Here is a 26,236-nt window from a genome sequence, read left to right on the forward strand (position 1 = left end):
CGGGAACGGGAACGGGAACAGCGGGGGCGGGACTTTGTGCGGGAGTTGGTTAGGGAACGGCTGGCTGGGCGTGACGGTTTCCAGGATTACCGGGAACAACGGGGGCGGGACTTTGTGCGGGAGTTGGTTAGGGAACGGCTGGCTGGGCGTGACGGTTTCCAGGATTACCGGGAACAACGGGGGCGGGACTTTGTGCGGGAGTTGGTTAGGGAACGGCTGGCTGGGCGTGACGGTTTCCAGGATTACCGGGAACAACGGGACCGGGACTTCGTGGGCGAGTTGGCGAGTAGACTGCGGCTCGGGCCGCCGATGCAGGCGGCTACAAGACGCCCCGGGGTGCCGTCGGCTGGGCACGCGAGAGAGCGCAGCGTTGAACGTCCGAGGGGGTGGATGAGTGAAGGGTCGGATTACTAGTAATTTTTGACGATGCTTTTGTCTTGTGGCGGGAAATACTATTATATGCGTGGAGATATAGCATTATTGCGAATCATTGTGCCGTGAGTTACCCCGTTCGAGAGCCGTAAGAGTTTTGGGCGGACTATGACGGTTATCCAGCTGGGGCGGTGAACAAGGACAAGTTGTTCGCTATTTCCACGAGAATTGTGGAATTCAAGTTCCCGGTCGTGAGACTGAAGACGAGACGACGTTGGCGGGTTGGCAGTCGACGGCGTGGGATGTGCGAAACTTGTGGCAGGGCCCGGCCGCAAGTTCAGCACTTTTCGGAAACCATCAATCCCTGTTAGATAACATCCAAAGTACGTTGGAGTGAAAGGGTCAACTCACTGGAGGACCCGGGCCGATCAGGATACGATGTGTCACGTGGTGCGGCTTGGAGCGCGTGACTGTGACATTGACTGGTCAGGGTGTAGAATTGACCAGCGTTAGCAAGCGCGCGTGACGCCGCCCAAGCGCGTCAGCGCTTGGCTGCACTAAGTATCCCAAGCGCGTCGCTCAGTCCTTTTCCCCTTCGTATATAAGCAGCCTGCGAGCGCCGTGTTGACGCATCGTCTCACACTGCGCTCGCAGGTACTTAAGTCTCCTACATACTGTACTTGTCTCGTCGTCTCACACTGCGCTCGCAGTACTATCAACTCGCGTCAAAAAATTTCCCCACCCACCATCCCTATTTCACCTTGCTACATCCTACATATACTCAGTACATACCAGTCCCTCGTAGTTAGCTTGAGTTGGTCCCTGGACCAGCCCGAGAACTTCGGACCCCAATTCACATTGTGCCCAACGCAACTCGAAGACTGATCCCATCGCCTCTCTGCCCTCCTCCGCCTTTCACGACATCGTCTCCGCGTCGAAGGCTAAACGTCCTTCATGGATACGTCAAATTTGACGAAAAAGATGCAACGAAGCCCCAATGTATCTTCTCGCAGTTGGTGGGTGCTCATCTACCCTATCAGATATGATACTAATTTTTGCATCTGCTCTCAGGCGTTGGACATTTCAACAATCTGGGTTGCCCGTCTGTTCAGGGGCCACGACATGGAGGGTTCGTGATCAACACAGCCCCCACCGACTTGCCTCAGTTCCCTCATGAATACGTCAAATTTGGAACTCTACGACATCCCAGCCTGGAAACTTGTCTTACGGATTGAAGCATACACGAAGAAGATCACAGCCTGTGAGGCGGATATGGAGAGAGATGACTTGACGGCTGAGGAGAGGGAGACTGCTGAAAGAAACTGTGCCGAATGGTATCGTGAGCGTGCTCAGGTGGGCGTTATGAAACTCGTTACTCTGCACCCCTTATCGTTGACTAGTTACAAGAAGTATGCGGTCAGTGCTTGCTAGCTGGAGCTTTGCCGCTGTTAGTTATACTGATATGCTGCAGACGTCGTGTTGGAGAGGGAGGATCTGAAATACTTCGACCCTCCGCCGACTCCGTGGGTGACCAAGTTCTTAGAGCGCTGGTTTCTTTTCGGTTCAAAGGATAAAACAGTCTAAAGGTTTCTATGCACTGCCTTTGCTGACGAGCTGTTGCTTGACGATTGCTCTAGAATATGCGTTAAGGAAGTGTCATCAAAAATGTAATAATTAGGTACTTGACCAACCTTTCAAAATGTGCTTGAAAAGACGGATTTGTGTGCAATATTCATCCGTTCTAAATTCGGGGTAAAGTGTGCACATCAATTTTAACGCGGAGTGGCCACTTGCACTTGCACCTTCAGCTTTTGGCGACAAAATTCATCCAGGTGAAGATAATCAGACCGTATGAAGAGGATAATCGCGGCGGAGCAAAAAGTACGAAACTTGCACACACTGGTAGACCCAAGCCACATTTATCCAAATCCACCTGGGACAAATGGTGCTCGTTGTGCCCCCCTCATACTCCCACCATGCCCACGCAATGTCGAAGAAAACTGCTGCGGTGCGCCACTGGCTGTTGCCGGCGCAAACCGTTCAAAGCTGTTGGTCGGCTATAGGCGGCGCAAATCGTTGGGCTGGCGGGAGCGATCGATTATTCGCATTTCCTCGTTAGGCGGACATCGGCACTTGTCCTCTGTTCGTTATTTGCGGCGTTGGAGGCGGTCCCATATTTGGTGCTTTGGGGGGGCGAAAGGCTGATTCTGCATTTGCGTCAGAGGGGGGCTTGGATCGGGCATTATTTATCCAAAGGTGCGGCGCTTTGAGCAGGCTTGAATCTTGGCTGTAATTGGGGAGCCGATTGCAGGTCAATGTTCTGTTTTGCGCGACGTGGAGCAGCTTGAGCATAGGAGAGCGGTTGAGTATGGTGTTGGGCAGGGGGAGCTGCATATGCGTATTTGCTGTGGGGAAAATGAGTAAACAACCGCACTAATCAAAATCAACGCACTCTTTGAAACGGCTAGATCCCGACCGTTCATGACTTGGCACACCTCGAGGTCAGGTTGATGATAGACTAGGAGTTGCTGGCTAGGTGGTCGAGTGAGACAGCCAGGGCCTTGAGGCGTATGATCAGAATGGGAACTAGATGTTACTGGTCGATATCTGATTTAGCCTAAGCGTCTGCGTTCAAGTTGACAACTTCCAAAAGCTCTACATACTTATACCGATCAGAGCTGAGGTTGAGACGTTTTACATTGGAGTTGCATGTCCTCCGCCTGGATGTGGTTGATACCCAAGTTGTTCACGAAATTGAGCCTTCTCGTGTGATAGCATTTTGTTGGTTTGTCTTAGACGACGACAGAAGTCGTGCGGGAGAAAAACGAATACCTTCTGGGATCTGAGCGCTGAGCTCGCGCCTGAGACGGCCGATGGGAGTTTTGTGTTGCTGCTGCCGTGCCTTATAAGTAGTACCGGATCTGTGGTCTCGTACTGTAACTGATAACGAGGATGGAGTAGCCTCCGAGTAGGCAGCGCATGCGAAACACGAATCTGACATCAAGGCTTCGCATCTGAAAATCGTTGAGTAGGATTAGTCGCGGATGGGACGAGTGCATGCCCCACAGACCGTGACCGACATTGTGCGCGTGTCCTCTCGGTACTTTCGTGGTTAGGGAGAGATGACATACCTGAGATGTCAGTCATAGTTGCACACAACGGCGACAAACTCCCAGTAATCGGACGCCTATCCAATCGGACATGGCATTCCAACGCCAAGTGCAGAAGAAGAGGCTCGGTGCGTGGCGACATCGTGCCTGGCGTCGAAGGAGACCGTGACGGCCGAGTAAAATTCAGACGCTGCAAATGACAACGAAACTGGCGCATTTGCTGGATTCTTTGGATGCTGCGTAGTCTGACTCGGAGGTTAGTGTAGGTGTGCTAGGTTGGCGTTAGGGTTAGGAAGGGACGAGGGTGATGGAATCAGGAGAAGCTGGGTACTGGGGTACGAGCATATGCAGGCGCCACGCCGTCAGCCTCGCGACGGGCCATGCGCTCGGGAAATGATGTGCTAGTGTAGCGTGTGACGATTTCCCTTCACCCTCTAATCCCAATCACGCTGGCCGTTGCCCCCCAATGCTGTCGACGCAGCCCGCCCCAGCCGCGGCCGCCCGCATCTCGCAGGTGCTGCCCACGGTCAAGTGCTCGAGCTGCCGCGTGGACCTCCCGCTCGACGAGCTCGGCAGCCACGTCTGTGCCCCAGCTGCAGCCCCAATGCCGATGCCCACGGTGAGCATACCCCCCAGACTCGGCATACCCAAGCCCGCGATGTCCCCGGGCGCAGCCGCGGCCTTGTTGCCGACAAGGCTGCAGGGCCTCGTCAAGCCCCAGGGCCCCAATACCCAACCGCCCCCACCACAACCGAACACCCTGCCCCCTCCCCGCACGAATACCCCCATACAACAGCCGCCGCGCAACAACACCCCCGTCCAACCGCCCCCACCCCGAAATAATGCCCCAATCCAAATACCCCGCAACAACACCCCAACACAACCACCCCGCAACACCACGCCCCTCCAGCGGCCCACCCTCAACACCACCCTCCCCATCAAGGCCGCCTACCCGCCCGCGCGGCCGAGCCCGCTCTCCCGGGACGCCCCCGCGCGCGCAGTCGCTCTCCCGCGACGACACCCGGCCGCCCCGGCCCGACTTTGCGGCGCCGCCCCGCGGCCGCGCGGGGTCCGCGTCGTCCCCGCTCACGCCCGTCGCGCGGCCCGTCGTGGCGGTGGCGGTGGACATCGACGAGCGCGGGGTGGACACCGCGTCCGGCGGCGAGGCGGGCATGGCCGGCGTCGGCCGGCGCGGGTTCGCCGCGGCCGCGCGGGCGGCGATGTTCGCCTCGACAATTGATACGGGCGGGAGTAGTGCGTTTCACCTCGTGTTATATCTGATCTAACTGTTCTTACAGAAATGGCTAATACTACCACCCCGCCGTTGTCCACGTCCACCTCGACCTCAAATTCCCCGGGCGTCGCGCCGTACCCCGAGTCGCCGTCGCCGTCGCCGCTGTCGCCGGAGATGTTCGGCCGCGGCCGGCGCTCGCCGTCGCCCGTGCCCACGCCGATCGCGCTCAAGAGCCAGGCGTCCATCGCCTCCTCCAAGGCGAGCAGCAGCAGCGGCAGCAGCAGCGGCAACCGGCGCCGGCCCGGGGGCGGGGAGGCGTCGGTGTCGGCGTCGGTGTCGCAGAGCTCCGAGTCGGAGTACGGCGGGCTCGCGTATGCGGACTCGACCGACTACGAGGACGGCGAGGAGTCGGCGCCCTCGGTGGGCTCCGGCGGCCCGGCCGAGTCGGTGGCCAAGACGAGCACGAGCGGCTCGGCGCGGTCCGAGAGCCCCGCGCGCCGGTTCCGGTCGCCGTCGTCGGACAGCGGGAGCGATTATGGCGATGGGGCGCCGCCCGCGGTGGTGCCAGCGCCGACGCCGCGGGCGGGGCATAGTCGGAAGGGCAGCCGGGAGAGCGCGGTGTCGATGCGGAAGGTGAGCCAGGAGAAGGACGTTAGCCGGGGGCGGAGTCCGGCGCCGGCGCGGAGGGCCGCCGGTGGGAAGAAGCCGAAGGTGTGCTTGAGATGTGAGAAGACGATCGAGGACGGGAAGTGGGTCGCGATGGACGAGGGCGGGGTGCTGTGCGAGCGGTGCTGGAAGAATTTGTACCTGCCCAAGTGCAGAAGGTGCAATCTGCCGATCGAGAAGCAGGCGGTGTCGTCCTCGGACGGGCAGCTTAAGGGGAAGTACCAGTGAGTGCCGAGTCCTTTTTTTTTATGGATTGGTAGCTGATGGGTTCAGTCGGGAGTGCTTTAATTGCCATGTGTGCAATGTGCGTCTTTTCTCTTCCTCTTATTATTATTATTATTATCTAATAACTACTAGAAACCATTCCCGGACAAGACGTTCTACGTGCACGACCACAAGCCGATGTGCGCGTACCACTACCACGAGGCGAACGACTCGCTGTGCGCGGCGGGCACGTGCGGGGCGCCGATCGAGGGCCCGTGCGCGGTGTCGCACGCGGGGGACCGGTACCACCCGGAGCACATGCTGTGCGAGTACCCGGGCGCGGCCGGGTGCAGGGAGCGGCTCGCGGAGTACTGGGAGGTGGATGGCCGGATGCTGTGTGAGCGGCACTCGCGGGTCAGGGAGGAGGAGGGCGGGGGCGGGTGGAAGCAGAGCGCGCGGGCGATGAAGCGGACGACGCGGTATATCGATTTGGCGAGGCGGTGATGTTTTTTTTTGTAGTATGGGTTTTTTACTTGGGGCTTTTTTTTTCGTTTCGTGTGGGAGGGTGGGAGAGTGGGGGCGGTAGCGATCGCGCTGTCAGATTGACGTTGACTGGTGGGATGGAATCGATCTATCGCGGGTATTCTTGGTAGGCGCCCGTTGCCTGCGTGCCTAGTACCTGCTGCGAGCACCCTGTTCATCCATCGCATCGCGCGGGAGCTGTGTGGCAACCGAACGCGATGGGAATGGGAAGGGATGGCGAAGCCTGCAGAAGGGCCCCCGGATAGATAGCTGATAGGCGCCGGCCTTACGAGACGGGCAACAGATCTGTGTGTCCGTGTGTGTATTCGTGGACGTATACTTATAACCCCGGGTGTACAGCACCGTTGACGGCGTCTACCTGGCGCCATACCCCTTCCTTCCTTCCTCCTCCCTCCGTCGAGGAGAGTACCAGCAACAGATGGAGAGCCAGCGGAAACGGCTGATGGCGAAGAACGCGACGTGGGGCGGGGCGGGCGGGCCGGGGCCGGCGGAGGCGAGCAGCAGCAGCAGTAGTAAGGCGGGGACGACACACATCGACGAGCTGATCGCGCGGCCCGCGGCGCAGCGGGTCGTCCCCTCCTCGTCTGCCGCTGCCTCTGCCTCGGCCTCGTACGACGCGGCGGCGACGGCGGCGTGGACGCTGGACGGGCTGCTGAAAGCGGGCGGGAACTTCCGGGCGGTGCGGAGGGTGCGGTGGGCGGCGGACGTGTGGGCGCAGCCGATGTTCTCGAGCGGGGAGCCCGTGGTCGTCGAGGGCCTGCACGAGCACCCCGCGTGGGCGGGGCCGGGGGTCACAGTGGGACTGGGGCGTCGACTGGCTCGCGGGCGAGGGCGTCACGGGGCCGGTCACGGTGCGCGACGTCGCGCGCCGCGAGGACCGCGCGATGCGTTTGAAGGAGGTCGTGCGGCAGGCGAGGGCGGGCGGTGTGTGCCGATTCTATTCTTATCTTTTTGGAGGCTGATGTGATACGTAGACGGGGCGGGGCTGTATGCGAATGACGTGCCGTGCCCCGCGGCGTATGCGCGGTTTTTACGGGACGCGGACGTCGTGCCGCGCGCGATGGCGCCCGGGCCGGGCGGCGCGGACCTCCTCGGGCACCTCCCCGCGTCCGCGCGCGTCGAGACGCTCATGTGCTACGTCGGCGCGGGGGGCACGTTCACGCCCGCGCACAAGGGTGTGTGGTATAATACTTGACGGTGCTGACGGGCGCTGATGGGGACAGATCTGTGTGGCTCGCAGGGCCACAATCTGATGACGTACGCGGAGGACGGCGGGCGCGCGTTCTGGTTCATGACCGCCAGCGCGAGCGCGCCACAGGTGGAGGAGTACTTCCACAGCGTCCTCAAACACGGTATTGCCTTTTGATTTACAAATTATATTGATTGATGTCGACCAGACATCGACCACGAGACGTACGTCGTCTCCCTCGTGGAGCTCGCGCGCGCGCCGTTCGACGTGTTCGTCGCGGAGCAGCGCGTCGGCGACCTCGTGCTCGTCCCGCCGCGCTCCGCCCACCAGGTCGTCAACGCCGGCGGGCTCGCAGTAAAGACCTCCTGGTCCCGCATGTCCATCGAGGGCCTCACCGCCGCCCTCCGCTGGGAGCTGCCCCTCTACCGCCGGTGCGTCGCCCCGCCCGGAATATGATCCCATCACTGATCGCATCGCAGGGTGTGCCGCCCCGAGACGTACCGCGTCAAGGCGACGCTGTACCACGCGCTGCGCGCGACGACCGCGCAGGTCGCCGCCGCGCCCACCGCCAAGGCGGGGCCCGTCACCGTGCTCCTCAAGCTGCTGCACCTCTTCGACGCCGTGCTCGTCGACGAGTACACGCAGCCCGCGGACGGCGTCGCGCTCCTCGGCGGCGCCGGCGAGGGCGAGGTGTGGCTCGCGTGCGACTTCTGCGGCGCGGACGTGTTCCAGGCCGCGTTCGAGTGCGGCACGTGCGGGGACGGCGAGCCGGGGGACCGGCCCGGGCCCGGGCCCGGGTTCGTGGTGTGCGCGGGGGTGCTACGTCGAGGGCCGCGCGTGCGCGTGCGGCGCGATGCGGCCCGTGCAGTGCCGCAGGTTCAAGGAGCTCCGCGAGGCGCGCCAGGCGGGCATCGCCGCGCTCGCGCGCTTCTCGCGCCCGTCGCTCCGGGCGTTCAAGTGAGTCCCCGGCTTCCCGGCGTTACGTAGCTGACGGCGGCAGGGACCTCGTCGCGCCGAAGCAGGGCCTCATGCAGGCCGCGCTCGTGCTGCACCGCCGGCGCGTGCTGCTCGCCGCCGCCGCCGCCGCCGACCGCGACCGGCGCTGCTCTGCCGCCGCGGGGGGCCACGCCGCCGGCGCGGACGCGGTGCTCGCGTGCGGCACGTGCCACACGGACACGTGCCTCGCGCACCTGCTGCACGCGCGCGGCGTGCACGCGGCGGACGCGCTCCTCGCGCCGGCGGACGCCGCGCACGCGCTGCACTTCGGCGCCGGTGCTGGGTCTGGCTCTACTTCTACTTCCGGCGCGGGGGCGTACGCGGCGGGCGTGGCGAAGCTGCGGGCGGCCGCGGCGCGCGCGCAGGGCGTGCCGGACGCGGGCGTGCAGCGCGCGTGGCTCGCGCGGACGTACGGCGCGTGCCGGCCGGTGCGCGCGCGCGGGTGGGCGCCGGGGTTCTACGACCTGCACGTGGAGGCGGAGGCGGCGGAGGCAGCGGAGGTAAGCGCCGATCCCCGGTCCCCGGGTGGGCCGATCAGCCGATCAGATCAGCGATCGGCCTCGTGGGGGGCCCACAGATGGGTGTGTGTAGAGTTCGCTGACAGCGTCACAGGCTGCACCTAGGACACGCGCACACACGCACACGCACACACAGGCCCCCAGGATGCGGGTGCTCATGGAGTGCGTGGAGCTCCCGCCGGTGAGGTATACGAAGAAGACGACGGCGACGACGGTGGCCGCGGCGAGGCTGTTCGAGGACGAAGACGACGAGGAGGAGGAGGAGGAGGTCGACGAGGTACGTGCTACGCGACGGCAATAAGTGGTCCCTCGATCTAAGCGGCCGCGTAGATTGACAGCGATTCGGCGTCGGCGTCGGCGTCGGCGTCGGATAGCGCGGGCGGTAAGCGGCCGGCGGCAGCAACGAAGACGGGGACGGCGACGGCGGTACCAGCGTCTGCAAGAATAGCTGCAACTGCAGCAGCAGCACCCGCGGCGGTGCCACTACCAGGAATAGCGGGATCAAAGAAGTCGAAGGCCACTGCCCCGGGACAGGCGCCGGGCAGCACAGCGCCACCAGCAACAGCAACAGCATCGACAACAGCAACAGCAACAGCACCGCCCCCAACAGCCAAGAAGCCCACAGCCCCACCACCGCCGCTGCCAAAGAAGTCTACAGCTCCGGTGCCCAAGAAGCCCACCGCATTGGCAGCGCCCCAGAACTTGAAGAAACGCGATTTAGCGCCGGCCGCTTCTGGGTCTGCTTCCAAAGCAGTGGCCCCTTCCAGCTCCAGTAGCAGCTCAGGCTCGAGTACTAGCTCAAGCTCTTCCGATTCAAGCTCAAGTTCCAACTCCAGCTCTAGCTCCAGCTCTAGCGCCTCCGAGCCCCCTCCAGCTCCAGCTCCACCCAGACCCACCAAGCCTGCCCCCGCTCCCGCCCCCCGCTCCCGCAGCCAGACCCAAACCCAAACCCACCCCGGCCCCGCCCCCGGCCCGCAACCGCGAGGTAACCACCATCGACTCCGACTCCATGCCCTCCTCCTCCCCGCCGCGCGCCCCGCCCAAGCCCGCGGCCAGGCCCAAGCAGCCGCCCGTGCCGCTCTCGCAGCTCAGGTTCCAGAAGAAGGGCGCCGGCGCGTCGACGTCGATCGCGACGAGCGTCGCGGACGCGTACAACGCCGCGGGCACGCAGAACGACGTCCGCCGCGGCGCGGGCGCACGTGACGCGGCGGCGGCATCGGGCCGGGGGAGGGAGAAGGAGAAGCGGCGGAGGAACGCGCGGGTCGCGCCGCCGAGCGAGAGCAGCAGCAGCAGCAGCAGCAGCGAGGAGGAGGAGGAGGAGGAGAGGCCGGTGAAGCGGAAGAGGGCGCTGCCCACGCCCACGCCGACGCCGGCGAGGAGTGTGAGGCGGCGGGTGTCGTTTGAGCGGCCCGCGATCCCGAGCCCGGAGGACGTGGAGATGAACGACGGGGAGAGCGCGACGATGATGCAGGACCAGATCGCGGACTTGAAGGGCCAGATCGAGGAGCTCACGCGCCGGCCGGCGTCCAGATCCGGGGCCGGGGCCGGGGCCGGGCCGGCCAGCGCCCATGGGAACAACGAGATGCAGGCGCAGCTGGAGGACCTGCGGCGCGCCGTCGACGGGCTCGTGCGCCAGCAGCAGGCCCAGGCCCCGGCGCAGACGATCGACATGCAGCAGCTGCAGCAGCTGATGATGCAGGTCGCACAGCCCCCGCCCCCGCAGCCGAGAGAGTCGGACACGGTCCGCGCGATGGCGGATCTGCTCAAGGCCGCGCTGCAGATGCAGATCCAGATGCAGCTGCGGCTCCCCCAGCCGTGGCAGGCCCAGGGGCACGGGCAGGCCCAGGGGCAGGGCGGCGGGCAGCGGCGGCGCGGGCCGAACCTGATAAGGGCGGCGTACGATAACAGCGAGGGCTGGGAGGAGCACTATAACGGCAATAATACCAGGCGTACGTCCCGTCCGATAATCTAGTCTAGTCTAAGCTGACGATCCACAGCGCACCACTACCGCCCGTACCCGCACCCGTACACGTACACCCACCGCCCCTCCGGACCGACGCCGGGGCATCACCGGCGGGCACCCGCGGGCACGGGCACGTGGCGCGACGGGCCCTCCGGCTTCGACGCCGACCCGCCGCCGCCGCCCGCGACGGGCGCGAACGCGACGCTCGCCCGCGCGAGCTGGGACCGCCCGCGCTTCGAACAGTACGACCCCGGGCACGACTACCACCACTACCACCAACCCGAGCCCGGGCCGGAGCCCGCGGTCTCGGTCTCGGCCGAGGGCTCGGAGAACGGGTCCGAGGCCGCGCGGCGCAAGCGGCGGTTCACGCGCTGGGGGCCGGAGGTGCCGCCCGCGGGCTCGGGGTCGAAGGCGGTGGCGGCGCAGCAGCCCCCCGTGACGCCGGAGCCCGCCACGGAGCCTGCGCCGCCGCCCCCGCCGCCGCCCTCGCCACCGCCACCACCGAAGCCCAAGATTATCAAGCACAAGATCGCGCTCAACCCCAACACCATCGCGACCAGCCACACGCAGGACTGGGAGGACGACTACAACTTGAATAAGGATGTGTAGCATCTGATCCCCGGCCGGCGCGCATATACCCCCCCCCTCGAACTTGCTGTGATATTTGCTATTTTGCTGTGAACGTTAACTAACTTGCTGTGCTTGTATCTCGCTGTGATTCCGCTGTGTAACCCAAAAAGCATCATAAGTATGCTGCATGTGTATTATTTACGAAATGGGAATATGGATTGTATTTGCTACTCATCTGAGCTTGCAAAAAAAAGGTCAGATGCACAGATATTCTCATCCAGTTTTGTCTAGTTCTTTTGTTTGCTCTGTGTGTACCCTTGTTTGCTGCATTCTGTTTCACAGGAATACAGATCTGAAATTATAGCTGGGCTGCTGGGCCATCTCATATTGCATACTTATCATGACAAGCCTCCCGGAGCCTATGAGCCAAACTGTTGTATTCTGATCAACACTAGTTGCAGCAAGATTTGTCCTGTGGTGGCACTGACGCACTTCCTGTAGGAGATCCTTAGATGGGATGCAAATCACGCCTCAGCTTGGTGCCGGAGAGCATAGTCCTGACTAGTACTCTTCTCATAAACCTTCACGACAAATATGCGCAGAACAATTTTGGGGAGCACAGGACACGTGCACAATTGGCTGTTGTTGTGTCGATGATAGAGGCAACTCCTGCCAGTGCTAGTACAGTAAGCAGAGGTTGTCTTCCTATGTTCAAGTTGATGAACAGATAAGTATGATAAAAAGAATATCATTTTCAGACAGCATCACTTTCTAACATAGAAAGGCTTATACCCCTAGATAGTGAGGCCAAGGAGCTTGAGCAGATGCTGGAGGAGTGCAGGACTGATATATTGAGATAGTGGACCAAGGGCAAGCCTGTTTGCCTGGTTGGAGATGCTCATTGCTGGAGGCTGGAGGGACATAGATATGAAATTATTTTTCTTCAAATTTTCTTGTCCAAGTTGCATTGTGAAGTTGACCTGGTGTTTATTATTTATTAGTATTAGGGCTGGTTCAAATAAGCATCATGGATGCATGTCTAGTTGATGTCCTTTACTACTGTGTCAATTGATTCAGATCCTTTGAATTCCTTTCACTGGATGGATGCTATTGATGTCACGGTTCGGGTCGGGCCGCCGGGCCGATCGGGCCCGTGCGGGCCCACATGCCCACACTCCTCAACGCTTCCCCATTCTTCTAACCCCTTCCCTTCACCCCTGCGGGGCCCTACACAATGCCCATCCGATCCGCCCTGGGACCTAGCACCCATCCCTAATCTCTTAGCGTATAAAAACCGTACCTACAGGATGTAGTCGCTAGGCTAATATCGTCTATTCTCCGGGCCAAACTCATCTCTCTCGTGCTCCTCAGACCCTCTCGAAGTCGGAACCCCCGATGCGCCAATACAGCCCGAGCCCGACGTTGACAATTGAGCTGGCTTGACAGGAGCAACTGTATAATGGCAGTACAGAAGCAAAGACTGGGGTCTTACAGAAAGCTGTAGCTGCTCTAAATCAAGCAGTAATGGCCTCATCTTAAAAGTCTCTGGACTGCTGGAAGTAGTTATAATTTGATTTGACTGTCCCAAAGTTTGGACAGATAATTTATTGCCAGAACATTACATCAGCAAAGCATATCTTTGGTTTGGGGTCATGCATATGACTTTGTATTTTTAAAGCCACCAACAGCTTTTGCTGCCTTTGAGTATCCAAATCTTAATGTACTCCCAAACAGACCAAGGAATTTGAACATCCCACCCCATATGAACCAAATCCGCATGCAATTGTCGTTGTAAGAGTAACAAGCACTAAGTATGTATGTACAAGAAAAAGCGGGGCTACACAAAGGAACTATCAATTCCTCTATTACTCGTCGTGCATGAACGGGGAAAAAAGAGCGGCGGACGACGCGAACGAATTAAGTGCGTGAGATAGATGGGGGTAAACGAGAGAGAGAAAAAAGAGAGAAGATCCCAGAAAGACAGCATAATGTGGAGGTCGTAAAAAAAGCCATCATCAACCACAGCGACAGGTCAGTATCTTTATCAGCCCGCCCTTAGGCTGCTCGTCGTCTTGCTGCCCATACTGGCCGTCTCTTGACACACCGCCCTGTGCCCTGACAGTGCTCACGGCAGGTGGCGCCGCGCCAGCCCCAACACTCGACACCATGGGCGACGCGCGGCCATATTGTTGCTGCTGTTGCTGTTGCGCATAGTCGTCCTGGGAGTAGTCGAACCCGCCATTCCCCGCACTCGCATATGGGTGTTGACCACGTGATCCGCCACCCACTGGGACGTTCACCTGTGCCGCGGCCGAGTGCGGCGTCATCTGGCCAGGCGAGCCGCCACCGGGCGTGAGCGCACCGCCCTTGCGGGTCTTGGAGCCGTGCCGCACGAGCGCTGGTGATGGCGGAACAATGTTTCCGTTACCGGCCTGTGACGCCCGCCTTCGGTCCGTTGGGTCTCCACGCCGCCGCGCATCGGCTGTGCCACCGGCGGTGAGCCCCGCATTTTGGATCTGCGCGAGCATCTGGCTTTGGCCCATTGAAGCCTCCCAGCCTTTCCCGCCTGTAAAATGTAAGCAAAAGATGAAAGCATTTTAGGTGGTAAAGCCAATGGGTTGGGGGATCTAACAGCAGGTTGTGGATTTCTGTTAGACCCCATTGCCATTGGCATTGCCACTGGTCTGCATATGATGCATCATAACGGAAAGGCAGCTCACCGTTTAAAAGATTCCAGTCAAACACGCCGTCGTCCGCATCGCCATTGTTCTTCATGACCTTGGCAAAAAGCTCCCGTAAAAAGTCGTAGTCGGGCGTCTCCTCAAAGCCGAGCTTGCGCACGTAGTTGAGGTAGATCCCGAACTCCTCTGATTACTACTTTTAGTCGAAAAAAAACAGAGGGAAAAGCTGCACAGACCAGGAAAGCCCTCACACAGCTCCTTGATCGGCGTGGTCTGCTTCTTCTCGCCGATCTTCTCGTACTTTTGCTTGTTCGTCGCGGCCTTGAGGCCCTGCCACGGCAGGCTCCCGCGCAGAAAGTACATGAAGACATGGCCCAGCGCCTCCAGGTCGTCTCTCCTTGACTGTTCTGGTTAAATTGTCAGCTTTTTAGCAAGTTGGAAACTATGCGCTCCGCACCCCGCCCAAGATGGGTATTGATGGACATATACCGTGCCGTCCCGCTAAGACTCTTGCGTTCCCGATACGGGATGTGCTGCTTCGTCTTGGGGTCGCGGTACTGCTTCGCCATCCCAAAATCAACGACATGCACCACTGCGGTCATGATTAGTTGGCATCAGCCCAGGAGCTCCACAGCAAACGGCGCACCGTTGGCGCCCTTGGTCCCTGGCCGCCCAATGAGGAAGTTGTCTGGCTTGATGTCGCGGTATATAAGGTTCTTCTCGTGGATCGTTTGCACGCGTGAAAGCTAGGTGGTAAACATTAGCACCCACAACGGCATCTGAGTTAGTGAGCGCACGGACCATTTGCCGAGCAGCCATGCAGACCGTCTTGATGGAGAACTTGCGGCCGCACATGTCGAAGAGGTCCTCCAGGCTCGGCCCCAGCAGGTCGATCACGAGGATGTTGTGTAGGCCCTCCTGCCCAAAGTGGTATATCTGCGGAATGCCCGCTGTTTGGCCAGTCAGCCAGTAGTCCCCCAGTAGCCAAAACAACGCACTGCATCCAGCAAGAATGCGGTAGGAGCGACACTCGTCGCGCAGCTGTGGCGCCTCCGCCTTCCGTGGTTCCTATTTATCCAACCCAGAGTCAACATTATGTCCACCAGCAGGGGGGGGCGGGGATCGACGCACAAACTTGATAGCGACCGTCTGGCTGTTGAGTAGATTCGTGCCTTCAAACTGTGGTAAGCCCCCAATAACAGCAAATGATAGCCCTCCTCACCCTCAAATATGACGCCAAATGACCCTTCCCCGATTTTTTTCCCGACGCGGTAGTGTATGCCGACTAGGTTGGCTGACGAGCTGCTGTGTGCGGACATGCTAGCGACAGCGGGGGTCAGCAGGCAGGGGGGGCGAGCGGGCGGAGGACAAGGTCGTGGCGGGTGAAGAAGAGCCCTCCCAAACCCAAATGCCATCAAATGATCGCCCATGTGCACCAGAGCATTATTGTCCGTGAGCTGAGTTCAGAGTATATTACAGACAGCAGGTATGGCTAGGTACAGCAAACAAGAAAAGAAGAGAGAGAAAACGAAGTATAGCAACAACAAAAGTTAACGGAACTCGAATGTCGAGCTGGCACGCTCGGGCGTGTGATGCAGCGTCAGCTGCTGGTACCTGCCGATGGACATGTCAGTCAGCCACGGACAAACAACGTGTTTAGAAGGAAGAAACACGCACGGCTCAGAGTTTTGGTGGAAATAGAATCCACTCATCAGGGCTGGCCTGGGGCCACTGGACGCAGCCCGACGGATACTCGAGTCACGCCTGGCTTTCGCTTTCGTTGGCTGTGTCGACTCATCGCCTTCGTTGTCCTCTTCTGGCTCAGACTGGACTGGCGGGTTGAAATCCACGCAGACGTAGTAGAAACCTATCTTCAAGTTAGTTATTGATGATAAGAAATAAGCCTAGTTCACCTGCAAAGCTGGCGCCGTTGATATCTTGCACACGGTGGTCGGGGACAAGGAAGCGCTCTTTCCAGCGCATGAAGACAGCGCCCCTGTCCCGGTCGGGCATGGTGAGATGGGGCTTCTTGAGGTCGCTCTTGACATGACGGAAGGCGGGGAAGCGCGACCAATGCACCATGTCCGCCTGCTCTGTCGCGCCCCAGTTTTGCGTGAGGAAGCCATACCGAGGGCCAATTATCTCCGCATCGAAGTACGTCGTCAGCTCGGGCCAGTCGTCCGTAAGTCCGCGAATGCGGAGGTATCCGCATAAAAAGGAAGATGCAAAGTCCACGTCCTTGCGGAGATGTCAGCTTCTGTCCAACAAGACAAGTTATAAGAAGAAAGACCCACCACGATAGTTACATTCACATCATAGCTGTTGCGCCCACTCTTCTGCGTGCCCTGGAAGCTAGCGCCGGGGTGAAGACAGTGGTGGGCCTGCGCTCTCACTCGCAGGCGGGTGATGTCGAGTAGGGGGTCGCCTTTAAACGGGGGAACAGGCTGGAGTTGAGGGGGCTGGGGCTGGGGCGTTGGTTTGGAGTACACCGCCACTGGCGGGCGATAGGAGGGACTGGGCAGTTCGACGACGGGGATAACAGCTTCTTCGCACGGCCGCTGCTTCCTTACGGGGGGCAGGATAACATTGAGGGCAGCCAGGACATGGGCCCGACACCGTTCACAAACAGGCCCGTCAGCCAATGGTTGGGGGGTATCGCTTTCGAGGTCGACCTGGCAGTTGCACGACGAGCAAAACTTGCGCTGCGCACTCTCGTCGGCACGTGTGAGCGTACACAGGTTTTCAGAGGGCATGTGGGAGGAGGTCTTTCGCTGGTGTGGAGACTGGAGGAATTGGGAGGCGCTTCGGACTCACACGTGACATCGGTCATCATACCCTCCATCATTTCCTCGCTCTATGTATATGTTCTAGACTGCACTATCGCTCTTGCCCGGCCCCTTCTCTGTCGACCCGCGTTCCTCCTCGTTCCCCGTTTCGTCCTTCGTTTCTTCCGCTGATGCCTCGCCCTTTTCAACATCCGTCGCCTTCTTCTCCTGTTCCCCACTCCGAACTACCGTCCGCGCAAGCGTGTATCGTCGAATGAAAAATGCTATACCGATTATCATCCTAGAAATTCGCTGACGGACTGGAACATACTCATAATCGTCCCTGCACCAACAATCGGCACAATAACCAGCCTTGGTAACAAATCAGTACTATCTCGGCGGCCGCCTTTCGGAAGAAAGAACGCACCAAACCCGCGAAATAGACCGCGCATATGCGTGTATCAGCTCTGTGCGCAACGGCTCCGGGATCTCCTTCAGCTTGAGCACATTTTGGCTCAGCGTCGCGGCCGAGGTATCAATCGACTGAGTCATGTTCGGTAGGTGGGCAATTTTATTCCTCAGAGTCTGAAATTATGAGTTAAGATTATTCGGTAGGACACCATCTTACGCTCGTAATGATAACCTGCCCCATCGCGATCGCAATAGTCGCGCCTTCGAAAAGTCGGACTCAATTGAAGTCATCGTGATGCAAACTACGAACCTAGTGTTCTGGTGAGAGGTTAGTGCCGCGAAGGGAAGAGGCCTTGAGGCGTACCGGATGAACGTGTAGCTCGCGGTGGATGTAGCCATGTCCTTCAGCGGCATGGCTGCTTGTAGTCCAATCAGGGGAGCCTTTCCCCGATGTTAGATATTTGTGGAAAAGTAATTCCAAAGGGAAAATATACCTGGACTATAGATGCATTAGTTTTGCCTACAGTTTTCCAGAGCAATAACTTACACAAACAACCAACACCCAACGCGGCAATCAGCGGAAATATCGCCTCCTTGGCTCTGGAGATAACTGAGAATCGCACAGCATGTACAACACGCCTCGACTCACGCGCCGGATTTCTCGTCAAACGTGGTCATGAGTCCATAGCCTGTCACGGCTCTGAGCCGGATAACAAGAAACACAAAGAAAATACCCAGCGTCATGACAGGCCAAGCGAAGAACAAAACGGGGCGGTATGCCTTCAGAGCGGAGACAACCTGGCCGGATAGTGCGGATACTAGTGCGCCTCCAAGGGAGAAGGGCAGCATCCTGCGCAAGTCAGTGTTCTACTCAGAGCTCGAATAGTATCGTACCTGACACCAGCACCAGTCGCAGACGCACCGAGTACCTGGAAATAAAGAGGAAGATAGTATGCGCCAGAGAAGAATGCTAAAGCGTGTAAGAGGGTTGTCGTTAGAATTATTGCTGTAGTTCGTGTCTGGCCTGCTCTCAGCGATCGACAGCTAAGCGTGAAAAGAAAACTGGCCTTGAACAGTCGTGGGGGGATGATAGGGCTTTTGGTGGTGTAGCACTCGTAAACGGCATATACGAATAGTAGCACAAATCCAAGGACGAGTAATGCGATGGTTTGTGGCGATGTCCCTGAGAACTGTGAGATAAGGTCAAGCCAAGCTACGGATTTCGCGAACAGCTTGTTTCACTGAAATTGAACCCAAGAAGCACGCAGACAACGCCAACGACTACGAGGACCAGGCCAACATAGTCAAACTCGGCGTTGTGCTGGCTGAACGACTTGAGCGGTCGAGGATTCAAGTTGAGGAAGAAAAAGAGCAGGCCGCCGGCTAAACCACCTGTAGGTCTGATCCCAGGTCAGATCAAGAGCTAATATTTCTGCTGGGCTTACAGATTTATCCAAAAACACCATCTCCAGGAGACCTTCTCGGTGAGAGCCTGCGACGACTGAGAAGGTTTCGGCGAGGAAACAAGTGGCTTACGCCTCCCATCAAAGGCCTACACGAGTCGTCAACAGATATTTAATGCGGAAGGCAAGAAGTATACCCAACTACCGATGCTATACCCCACGTTGCACCTGGTATAGTAACTGAGATCAAACTGTTCACGTAAGTATGTCGACTCACCCAAAAGACCTACAAATTTTCCTCGACTGTAGTTTGTGAGATGCGTTGTGGGCACTGTACGAAAACACCTACTCTTCTAGTGAAACGATATCACCAATCGTGATGTTGACCTAAGCATCCCGATGAGAAAATGTCCGTTTTGACTAGCAGACACTTAATAGTTGGATGATGCCTCCTCCGCCCATCCCCTGCACCACACGCACAACCACAAGCCATGTCATATTCTGTGCAGCACCACAGAGCGCCGATCCGATCTGCAACACACGTCTGTGGGAGAGAGTAGAGACAAATCAACGTCTCACGAACAAGGAAAGTGACGATGCAGGAGTAAAGTAAAGGTTTCCGACCTGGAGTGAGGGAGCATTAGCTAAGACAAACAATGTCGTGAAATATTACGTACCAAAGATATCTGCTCGTGCGCATTCACGATATGATCTTAGGTCATTGGGCAAGTTAACGCACCCGAAAGTTTACCATATAGCGGTGATAAAGCCGCAGAACCCAGCATGTAAGAGCTAGTCCAGTTCAGAGGATACAAAGCGAGTCCAATGAAGCGAGACACCTTCCAACCCAGCTAACGTATACGTTGAAATAACTTGGTCGTGAACTTGCAACAAAGGCAGCTTACGCATATTCCTTCCCTCCTCCGAGTTGCGAAACAATTGTTGGTAGGGCGGTCGCAACGATCGTCTATTGGGGCCGCGATTCAGGACAACAGGGATCCACAAGATTTGGATGGTGCAACACATACTTGATCCATTGCAGCCTGGAAATCATGGCGTCATAGCCAAGACAAGGCAAAAAAGTTGGCTAACTCACAAGGAAGGTCGTCAAAGTAAGCGCAAGAAACACCTGAGGATGTATTACGAAGAGTCGGATGGTATCTAACAATTGGCATTCACGATTGGGAGGTTGTTTTTGGGAAGAGTTTGCGTCTCGCCAGCCTTCCATGACGCGCCAGGTTTGGCTTTCTCCTCCTTTGCGGGAGCCTCAGTTGGGGTGACTGTATCCTGTTGAATTGGGGTGGACATGAAGGTTCAGGGAATAAACCGTCGGGGGGCCGTGATTTGTTCGTGGGTGGGTACATTTATAGTTTTCGCGCCGAGATGCCGACTGAAGCAGGCTCGGCTAAAAGGGCCTCAGCGTCAATTGAGCATTTGAGGTGAGTACGTTGGGGCTGATTCAACAGTCAGAGCGGCGAAATTCGAGCCTTTCAAGTTATTTTGCCATGTGGCGACAGGCCATCCACGCCAAAATCCATCAACCGCTCGGTTCGACCAATGTTACTCAGTGTCCTCAACTTCTTTTGGGTTTGCAGTGGATCTGGACAGCTTTGAATCGATGGGGAGGCCATTCAGCCATCGCAGAGTCACAGATAAGACGGCGGAACCGTACTTGGATATTTAAGTAGTCAACAAGCTGTGTGACTCGTGGCGTCACACAACACTCGTTTTCCTTGCGACCCACCATGTCCTCCTCCAATGACCAAGTCGCGACTTTCAAGCTTGTTCTCGGTGGGCACCATTTACTCTTACCTCACTTAGCATTTGCTTACCACCGATCCCCTCTCTTTCATCTCATCAATTTTTTCAATCTCTTTCAATTTCCCGTGTGGTGCTTGGTTCTCGCGATCCATCTAACATCCAGTCGGCGATGGCGGAACTGGAAAGACGACCTTTGTCAAAGTATGCTCTTTCCTGCGTATCTTCGCGCAGATCGCGTTCTAATCGACCGACTTTTCTAGCGCCACTTGACGGGCGAGTTCGAAAAGAAGTACATCGGTATGCCGTGTCGTTCATCGCCCTCCAACGCCTCCTCACTTTCAAAAAAGCTACCCTTGGTGTCGAGGTCCACCCTCTTGCCTTCTCCACCAACTTCGGCACGGTCTGTTTCAACGTCTGGGACACAGCTGGCCAAGAGAAGTTTGGTGGTCTGCGAGATGGTTACTACATCCAAGGCCAATGTGGTATCATCATGTTCGACGTTACAGCCCGCATCACCTACAAGAACGTCCCCAACTGGCATCGTGATCTCGAGCGCGTCTGCGAAAACATTCCCATCGTCCTTTGCGGCAACAAAGTTGATGTCAAGGTGACTCCTTTCATATTCATGCTGCAGCGAGTTTTCGCTAACAAAATAACAGGAGCGGAAAGTGAAGACTAGTGCCGTGACCTTCCATCGCAAGAAAAACTTGCAATACTTCGAGATTTCCGCGAAGTCCAACTACAACTTTGAGAAACCTTTCCTCTGGCTCGGGCGTAAGCTCGTTGGGTGCGTTGTCTGTTTATGTTATCGGTAAAACATGGACTAAGTTTCATCTTTCAGAAACCCTTCACTCGAATTTGTCGCCGCACCGGCTCTGGCTCCCGCTGAAGTTGCTGTTGATGCTGCATTGATGGAACTTTACAACCAGCAACTGAAAGAGGCGCGTTCTGAATTGTTTGTTTCGGTCTTTCCCGCTGATAGGAATGTTTGTAGGCTGAAGCAGTTCCTCTTCCGGAGGAAGACGACGACCTTTAATGATTCACACACATCCTCTCCTCACACATTTCCTGCTCTTCCTCCATGTAGTTTTGAATGGATCCGCTAGAATATAATTCTGATCCTCAAGGTAATAAAAAGTCACTCCGTTGTAAAGCTACATTTTGGATACAATCTACAAATACACTAGCAAAACCGATCGCTGGACCTTCAAGTCAGAAATGGCAAAACCATCAGAAGCACCCACGAACCTTTTGAGCTTTGCCCGACGATCCAGCATGGCTTCAGCCAGCCTTCCTTCTTTCTTGGCACGTTTTAGCTAGTCAACGCATAAGCAACACCACGGGTCTCTGAACACCATAATACCTCTTTCTTATCAGCTTCAGACACAACGCTTCGTCCCGCGCCCCAAGCTTGAAATGTTTTGCTAAGAACATTGTTTGAACAAGAAAGCAGGGAAAATCGAGAGTCCTCACTTTGAAGCAACTTCATCAATGGAAACAGGATCAACTGCATCCTTTAGCGTTTTCTGTTTCTCCTCTTCGTGAGCTTCCTTCTTGTACTTGTACTGGATCTTGACCCAGAACCGTTCCCGGAAGCCGACTTCCTCACTGTCTGCACGCAAGACCACAGCTCCGCCTGCCACCTCGTCGACGCTGAGGTATTTCTCGTAAACATTCATGAAAGCAACCATTCCGTCTGGCAGAACAACCGGCGTCCACTCTTCTTGTGGGCCACGGGCGTCGCGGTCGGCTGATATAAGGCCATGAGCATCTGAAGAAAGAAATTTTCCCTCGCCAGTGCCGGTCCGGATGTTTATGGTCGGAGAGCCAGCGACACGAGTCAGCACCCAGACTTGGGACACGTCGGTGGGCGTTCGAGTGAGTATTGGTTCGTCACTGGCGTCAAGATTTGATATAACAAGCTTCGCAGTGGTGGAGTTATAGGTTATAGTGCAGGGCAACGGGTCAGAGGGATGGTAAATGAATGTCGGTCCTCTCAGTTCACTGGGATTCTCGGGCTGAACCCAATCTTCATCTGCACGGTCGTCCTCCTTGCGTTGCTTGCGTGGGCGTTGGTCGTCGGTATGCTCTCGTTTCCGCTTGGCGTGTTTCTCGCCCTTGAACTTGAGTCTCGAAGATTTGACCTTGGTGGTGTCTGACATAAGTGTCACGGATGCATCAAGCCGAATATTCCGAGTTTCCGGCTTGATTATCGGCCATCAATGGCTCAACTGAGCAGTGAGCACGTGAGGCCTTGTCACATCCCTCGAATTCCTCAAGACGCCATGAAACTCAATCGCGGTATGCTGCTCGTCTCCAATCGTGCTGCTGGGGTCTCAAACGAACTCAGATGTATCCTCCTCCCGGCGCAAGTCCCGCAAGGCCCATTTCGACGCCCCCTCCTCTATCCGCCGCAAAATAATGTCCTCTGCACTTTCAAAAGAACTGCGAGGCAAATATAACGTGCGTCGTCTGTTGTACCCGAGGAGCTTTTGCCCATTTAAATCCAGGCTCGTTCGCTTCCCATTCGCAAAGACGACGAGGTCAGGATTGTACGGGGCAAGTACAAAGGTCGGGAGGGAAAAGTCACGCAGGTGTATCGCAAGAAATGGGTCATTCACGTCGACCGTGTACAGCGAGACAAGTCAAACGGCGCTACTGCTCCCATCGGTGTCCACCCCAGTAACGTCGTCATTACCACCATCAAGCTTGACAAGGACCGGTTAGTGCTGTCTTTTCCTATTCCTGATAATGAAGCTCACTGTTTCGTAGTCGGGCTATCCTTGACCGCAAAGACCGGAAGAAATCGGCAGCGGCAGACGATGCTGAGATGGTGGAGGTGCGTTCGATTTTTTTTACTGTGGTCCACATCTTACTGACGCTTATTCCAGTGAGGATATTCGCACAAAAAACTCAACACCCATGTATTCATGTCTGTCCGATATGCCATGTTCTCTTCATCGAATGCTGAGATTACTATTGCGTGGGTATCGTACAAAGAAAGTCCATCTAGAAAATCACATCTGCGTCCTTACTACTCAACAAATCCCCTCCTTCCTCACTAAAGTCTTCAAACTCTGGCGGTTGCTGTTCTGTGGCGTCCGGGTCCTTCCCTTCTCGCGCAGCCTTGTCTTTCTTCTTCTTTCCTTGCACCTTTTTCAGCCTACCAACCAGTTAACAAACTCGTGCAAATTAGTTTTAGCAGACCAACCTGAAGAACTCCTCTCGATCCATCTCGTCAAGTTCACTGAGAATGTACTTGATGGTATTCTCGAGTCGAGGAATGACGACATGTTCGATAGCGTTTACTCGTCGATTTGTTGCACGGATAACATCATCCAAGATCATGAAAGCAGTTTGTAGCGATGCCAGTTCGACGAGTGTTTCAATGGCCTTTGCATAAACCTCCTTCGCTTTCAAGACCTGTTGTCCTCCGCGACCAAGACCAGTGAGATTGAAGTCTTAATTGAGCACATGAACAGATATAGGTTGCGGAGTTCAAGTGACGCACCAGAGCCAGCAACTCGATCTACTTCGAATGCAGGAATAACAACACCAGAGACATTCTCCTGCTTCGCTTTGACCTTAAATGCGGCCTGCTTAGCCTGCTCCTGCACCAGATATGCAATATCTCCTGTCGCGTAGGTGACTTCTGCCATCGAGAACGAGGCCAATTGCATAACTCGGCCCATCTTCCGCTTCGCCTACTCCTAGATTATTCCGCATTAAAGTAGTTGAACTGGAGGTATACCTCGTCCACTTTCTTCAAGATCGCACGGAAGCGGGTTGTCAGTGCATCGCGTTTCTTGGCGAGGAGGGAATGGCCCGTTTGGGCACCCTTGAGACGTAGTTTGGTGTTCGTAAGCGCCATCCGAGTCGCAAACACATTTTCTCGTGCTCCGCTTCCCGACATCGCAGTGCGGAATGAAGTGAAGGTCGTCGTGTGACAGCAGCGGTCACACTTCAAGTTGCTCTCTTTCTGCTCCCTGCTCAAGCTGCTCAAGTTTCAAGATCGTTGCTCTTCGTTCTCAGGTGTAGGCGGGCGGAAGAATTTCAGGAAACTGTGGAAGGTTCATGTCTAACGTCGATCCGGCCGAGTTCAATTACTGGGAGTTCGTCGCATGCTCGCGTTGCCAACTTCCCTTCGCGTCAGACTCCGGCTCTAATGTTCCTTTTTGGCTCACCGAGTGTGGGCATGTTATTTGTAACTCCCATCTCAGTGCGTCGTCTCTCTTCATACTAGGAAACTACTAAGAGGATACGCGGCCAGACGCAGACCAAAGTTGCGCACAATGTGGGTCTGCAGGTATTCAGCTCGTCCCATTGCAACCTCAGGTGAGTAGGCCGTGATAAAGTTGAACTAATCTTACTCGACGATTTTCAGATGGAGGCCCCGATGTCTGATTGGTTTCGCTCCATTCCGCATGCCCTCGATGCTGTTGCCTATGCCGCCAAAGTACTTGCAGCTATCCTCATTATCTGTTTAACACGGCCTATAGTTTCAGCAAGAGACCATGGCATACCAGATCAGATACTATAAGTCACGGCAGCAGCAACATAAAACTCTCATCGACCGTCTCAAGCGCGATGTCTCCGAGCTGAGAAGGCATTATTTTTTTCTCTGGCACGACTTCGGTCGTCTAACCTACAACCTTTTTTGAAGAACCAACGAAATGCTATCACACGAGAATGCTCAATTTCGTGAACAACTTGGCTATCAACCGCATTCAGATGGCGGAGGACCTGCGGACTTTGTCAACTCCAATGGAAAACGTCCCATGCTCGGCTCTGATCGGTGTGTAACTTTTGACAGTCGTTAACGTAGATGCTTAGCCAGAGTCAGATATCGACCAGCAACGTCGAGTTCCCATTCTAATCATACGCCTCAAGGCCCTGACCGTCTCACTCTACCACCTGGCCAGCAACCTCCTAGTCTATCATCAAACCGACCTCGAGCTGTGCCAAGTCATGAACGGCCGGGATCTAGCCGATTCAAAGAGTGCGTTGATTTTGATTAGTGCGGTTGTTTACTCACTTTTCCCTCAGCAAATACGCATATGCAGCTCCCCCTGCCCAACACCATACTCAACCGCTGTCCTATGCTCAAGCTGCTCCACGTCGCGCAAAACAGAACATTGACTCGCAATCGGCTCCCCAAGTACAGCCAAGATTCAAGCCTGCTCAAAGCGCCGCACCTTCGGATAATAATGCCCGATCTAAGCCCCCTCTGACGCAAATGCAGAATCAGCCTTTCGCCCCCAAAGCACGAAATATGGGACCGCCTCCAACGCCGCAAATAACGAACAGAGGACAAGTGCCGATGTCCGCCCGACGAGGAAATGCGAATAATCGATCGCTCCCACCAGCCCAACGATTTGCACCGCCTATGGCCGACCAACAACGGTTTGCGCCGGCAACAGCCAGTGGCGCACCGCAGCGGTTTTCGTTAGATGGTACTTCGACATCGCATGGGCATGGTGGGAGTATGAGGGGGGCACAACGAGCGCCATTTGTCCCAGGTGGATTTGGATAAATGTGACTTGGGCCTACTAGTATCAGTGTGTGCAAGTTTCGTATTTTAGACCATGAACTGAGGTCTATAAAACTGTTGACTGTATTTTTACCCGATTCAAGTTTTTGGTAAGTAACATGAACATGGCAGCAATCTCAAGCAAGATGAGACGAGCTGCCCATCCAAAGCACTTAGTTTCGTAAGATAGTCGATGACGTCATTTCTTGTCCGCCACTTTTTCTTACAGTATATGCATATGCTTGCCTCTGAGAATAATGACGATGAGGGAAAGGATACTCGCCAGAATAACCTAGCTTCCATTTGGTTGCGGGGATGGT

General features: G+C 56.6%; 12 protein-coding genes across 12 annotated transcripts; 7 read left to right on the forward strand and 5 right to left on the reverse strand.

Annotated features, from left to right (window-relative positions):
* Nucleotides 1-1,530: 1,530 nt before the first annotated feature.
* MIND_01019700 (uncharacterized protein) lies at nucleotides 1,531-1,956 on the forward strand (the record flags this gene model as incomplete). Its single annotated transcript, XM_037366787.1, has 3 exons — nucleotides 1,531-1,725; nucleotides 1,773-1,788; nucleotides 1,844-1,956. Exons 1-3 carry the CDS (start codon nucleotides 1,546-1,548, stop codon nucleotides 1,954-1,956), a joined length of 309 nt encoding a protein of 102 aa, XP_037216181.1. The 5' UTR covers nucleotides 1,531-1,545.
* Nucleotides 1,957-3,909: 1,953 nt separating this feature from the next.
* Nucleotides 3,910-4,722, forward strand: MIND_01019800 (Paxillin-like protein 1; the record flags this gene model as incomplete). The annotated part of the gene is made up of 1 exon (XM_037366788.1): nucleotides 3,910-4,722. The coding sequence occupies exon 1, from the start codon at nucleotides 3,949-3,951 to the stop codon at nucleotides 4,720-4,722; it is 774 nt and encodes a 257-aa protein (XP_037216182.1). The 5' UTR covers nucleotides 3,910-3,948.
* A 60-nt stretch (nucleotides 4,723-4,782) lies between these two features.
* Nucleotides 4,783-11,404, forward strand: MIND_01019900 (uncharacterized protein; the record flags this gene model as incomplete). The annotated part of the gene is made up of 16 exons (XM_037366789.1): nucleotides 4,783-5,606; nucleotides 5,656-5,686; nucleotides 5,740-6,065; nucleotides 6,469-6,874; nucleotides 6,927-7,053; nucleotides 7,104-7,304; nucleotides 7,353-7,481; nucleotides 7,527-7,749; nucleotides 7,798-8,122; nucleotides 8,187-8,275; nucleotides 8,319-8,814; nucleotides 8,861-8,895; nucleotides 8,938-9,109; nucleotides 9,163-9,622; nucleotides 9,675-10,781; nucleotides 10,830-11,404. 16 exons carry the CDS (start codon nucleotides 4,783-4,785, stop codon nucleotides 11,402-11,404), a joined length of 5,526 nt encoding a protein of 1,841 aa, XP_037216183.1.
* A 1,976-nt stretch (nucleotides 11,405-13,380) lies between these two features.
* Nucleotides 13,381-15,476, reverse strand: MIND_01020000 (Kinase-like protein; the record flags this gene model as incomplete). Its single annotated transcript, XM_037366790.1, has 9 exons — nucleotides 13,381-13,931; nucleotides 14,086-14,232; nucleotides 14,283-14,453; nucleotides 14,504-14,638; nucleotides 14,693-14,792; nucleotides 14,848-14,996; nucleotides 15,045-15,114; nucleotides 15,178-15,218; nucleotides 15,269-15,476. The coding sequence occupies 9 exons, from the start codon at nucleotides 15,474-15,476 to the stop codon at nucleotides 13,381-13,383; spliced, it is 1,572 nt and encodes a 523-aa protein (XP_037216184.1).
* Nucleotides 15,477-15,596: 120 nt separating this feature from the next.
* On the reverse strand, nucleotides 15,597-16,799 carry MIND_01020100 (uncharacterized protein; the record flags this gene model as incomplete). Its single annotated transcript, XM_037366791.1, has 4 exons — nucleotides 15,597-15,660; nucleotides 15,724-15,913; nucleotides 15,960-16,284; nucleotides 16,341-16,799. 4 exons carry the CDS (start codon nucleotides 16,797-16,799, stop codon nucleotides 15,597-15,599), a joined length of 1,038 nt encoding a protein of 345 aa, XP_037216185.1.
* Nucleotides 16,800-16,913: 114 nt separating this feature from the next.
* MIND_01020200 (MFS domain-containing protein) lies at nucleotides 16,914-19,933 on the reverse strand (the record flags this gene model as incomplete). Its single annotated transcript, XM_037366792.1, has 22 exons — nucleotides 16,914-17,095; nucleotides 17,143-17,183; nucleotides 17,239-17,396; nucleotides 17,440-17,483; nucleotides 17,533-17,540; nucleotides 17,587-17,663; nucleotides 17,717-17,822; nucleotides 17,872-18,072; nucleotides 18,117-18,405; nucleotides 18,453-18,622; nucleotides 18,668-18,774; nucleotides 18,823-18,928; nucleotides 18,975-19,012; nucleotides 19,055-19,156; nucleotides 19,209-19,249; nucleotides 19,303-19,311; nucleotides 19,365-19,417; nucleotides 19,465-19,476; nucleotides 19,531-19,592; nucleotides 19,654-19,668; nucleotides 19,722-19,754; nucleotides 19,805-19,933. The coding sequence occupies 22 exons, from the start codon at nucleotides 19,931-19,933 to the stop codon at nucleotides 16,914-16,916; spliced, it is 1,983 nt and encodes a 660-aa protein (XP_037216186.1).
* Nucleotides 19,934-20,370: 437 nt separating this feature from the next.
* On the forward strand, nucleotides 20,371-21,492 carry MIND_01020300 (GTP-binding nuclear protein; the record flags this gene model as incomplete). Its single annotated transcript, XM_037366793.1, has 6 exons — nucleotides 20,371-20,416; nucleotides 20,550-20,587; nucleotides 20,647-20,683; nucleotides 20,734-20,993; nucleotides 21,046-21,173; nucleotides 21,228-21,492. 6 exons carry the CDS (start codon nucleotides 20,371-20,373, stop codon nucleotides 21,490-21,492), a joined length of 774 nt encoding a protein of 257 aa, XP_037216187.1.
* Nucleotides 21,493-21,569: 77 nt separating this feature from the next.
* MIND_01020400 (uncharacterized protein) lies at nucleotides 21,570-22,548 on the reverse strand (the record flags this gene model as incomplete). The annotated part of the gene is made up of 4 exons (XM_037366794.1): nucleotides 21,570-21,585; nucleotides 21,635-21,702; nucleotides 21,750-21,810; nucleotides 21,860-22,548. 4 exons carry the CDS (start codon nucleotides 22,546-22,548, stop codon nucleotides 21,570-21,572), a joined length of 834 nt encoding a protein of 277 aa, XP_037216188.1.
* Nucleotides 22,549-22,671: 123 nt separating this feature from the next.
* MIND_01020500 (60S ribosomal protein) lies at nucleotides 22,672-23,280 on the forward strand (the record flags this gene model as incomplete). Its single annotated transcript, XM_037366795.1, has 5 exons — nucleotides 22,672-22,687; nucleotides 22,737-22,849; nucleotides 22,897-23,108; nucleotides 23,159-23,225; nucleotides 23,278-23,280. 5 exons carry the CDS (start codon nucleotides 22,672-22,674, stop codon nucleotides 23,278-23,280), a joined length of 411 nt encoding a protein of 136 aa, XP_037216189.1.
* A 115-nt stretch (nucleotides 23,281-23,395) lies between these two features.
* On the reverse strand, nucleotides 23,396-24,329 carry MIND_01020600 (uncharacterized protein; the record flags this gene model as incomplete). Its single annotated transcript, XM_037366796.1, has 4 exons — nucleotides 24,138-24,329; nucleotides 23,898-24,090; nucleotides 23,598-23,847; nucleotides 23,396-23,549 (listed from the first exon to the last, which is right to left on the reverse strand). Exons 1-4 carry the CDS (start codon nucleotides 24,297-24,299, stop codon nucleotides 23,396-23,398), a joined length of 759 nt encoding a protein of 252 aa, XP_037216190.1. The 5' UTR covers nucleotides 24,300-24,329.
* Nucleotides 24,330-24,551: 222 nt separating this feature from the next.
* Nucleotides 24,552-24,926, forward strand: MIND_01020700 (uncharacterized protein; the record flags this gene model as incomplete). Its single annotated transcript, XM_037366797.1, has 3 exons — nucleotides 24,552-24,605; nucleotides 24,657-24,684; nucleotides 24,730-24,926. The coding sequence occupies 3 exons, from the start codon at nucleotides 24,552-24,554 to the stop codon at nucleotides 24,924-24,926; spliced, it is 279 nt and encodes a 92-aa protein (XP_037216191.1).
* Nucleotides 24,927-25,059: 133 nt separating this feature from the next.
* Nucleotides 25,060-25,919, forward strand: MIND_01020800 (RING-type domain-containing protein; the record flags this gene model as incomplete). The annotated part of the gene is made up of 3 exons (XM_037366798.1): nucleotides 25,060-25,181; nucleotides 25,230-25,385; nucleotides 25,433-25,919. The coding sequence occupies 3 exons, from the start codon at nucleotides 25,060-25,062 to the stop codon at nucleotides 25,917-25,919; spliced, it is 765 nt and encodes a 254-aa protein (XP_037216192.1).
* Nucleotides 25,920-26,236: the final 317 nt, after the last annotated feature.

The sequence above is a fragment of the Mycena indigotica genome (assembly GCF_014461135.1).
Source record: "Mycena indigotica strain 171206Taipei chromosome Unknown Mind.scaff0009, whole genome shotgun sequence".
NCBI lineage: Eukaryota > Fungi > Basidiomycota > Agaricomycetes > Agaricales > Mycenaceae > Mycena > Mycena indigotica.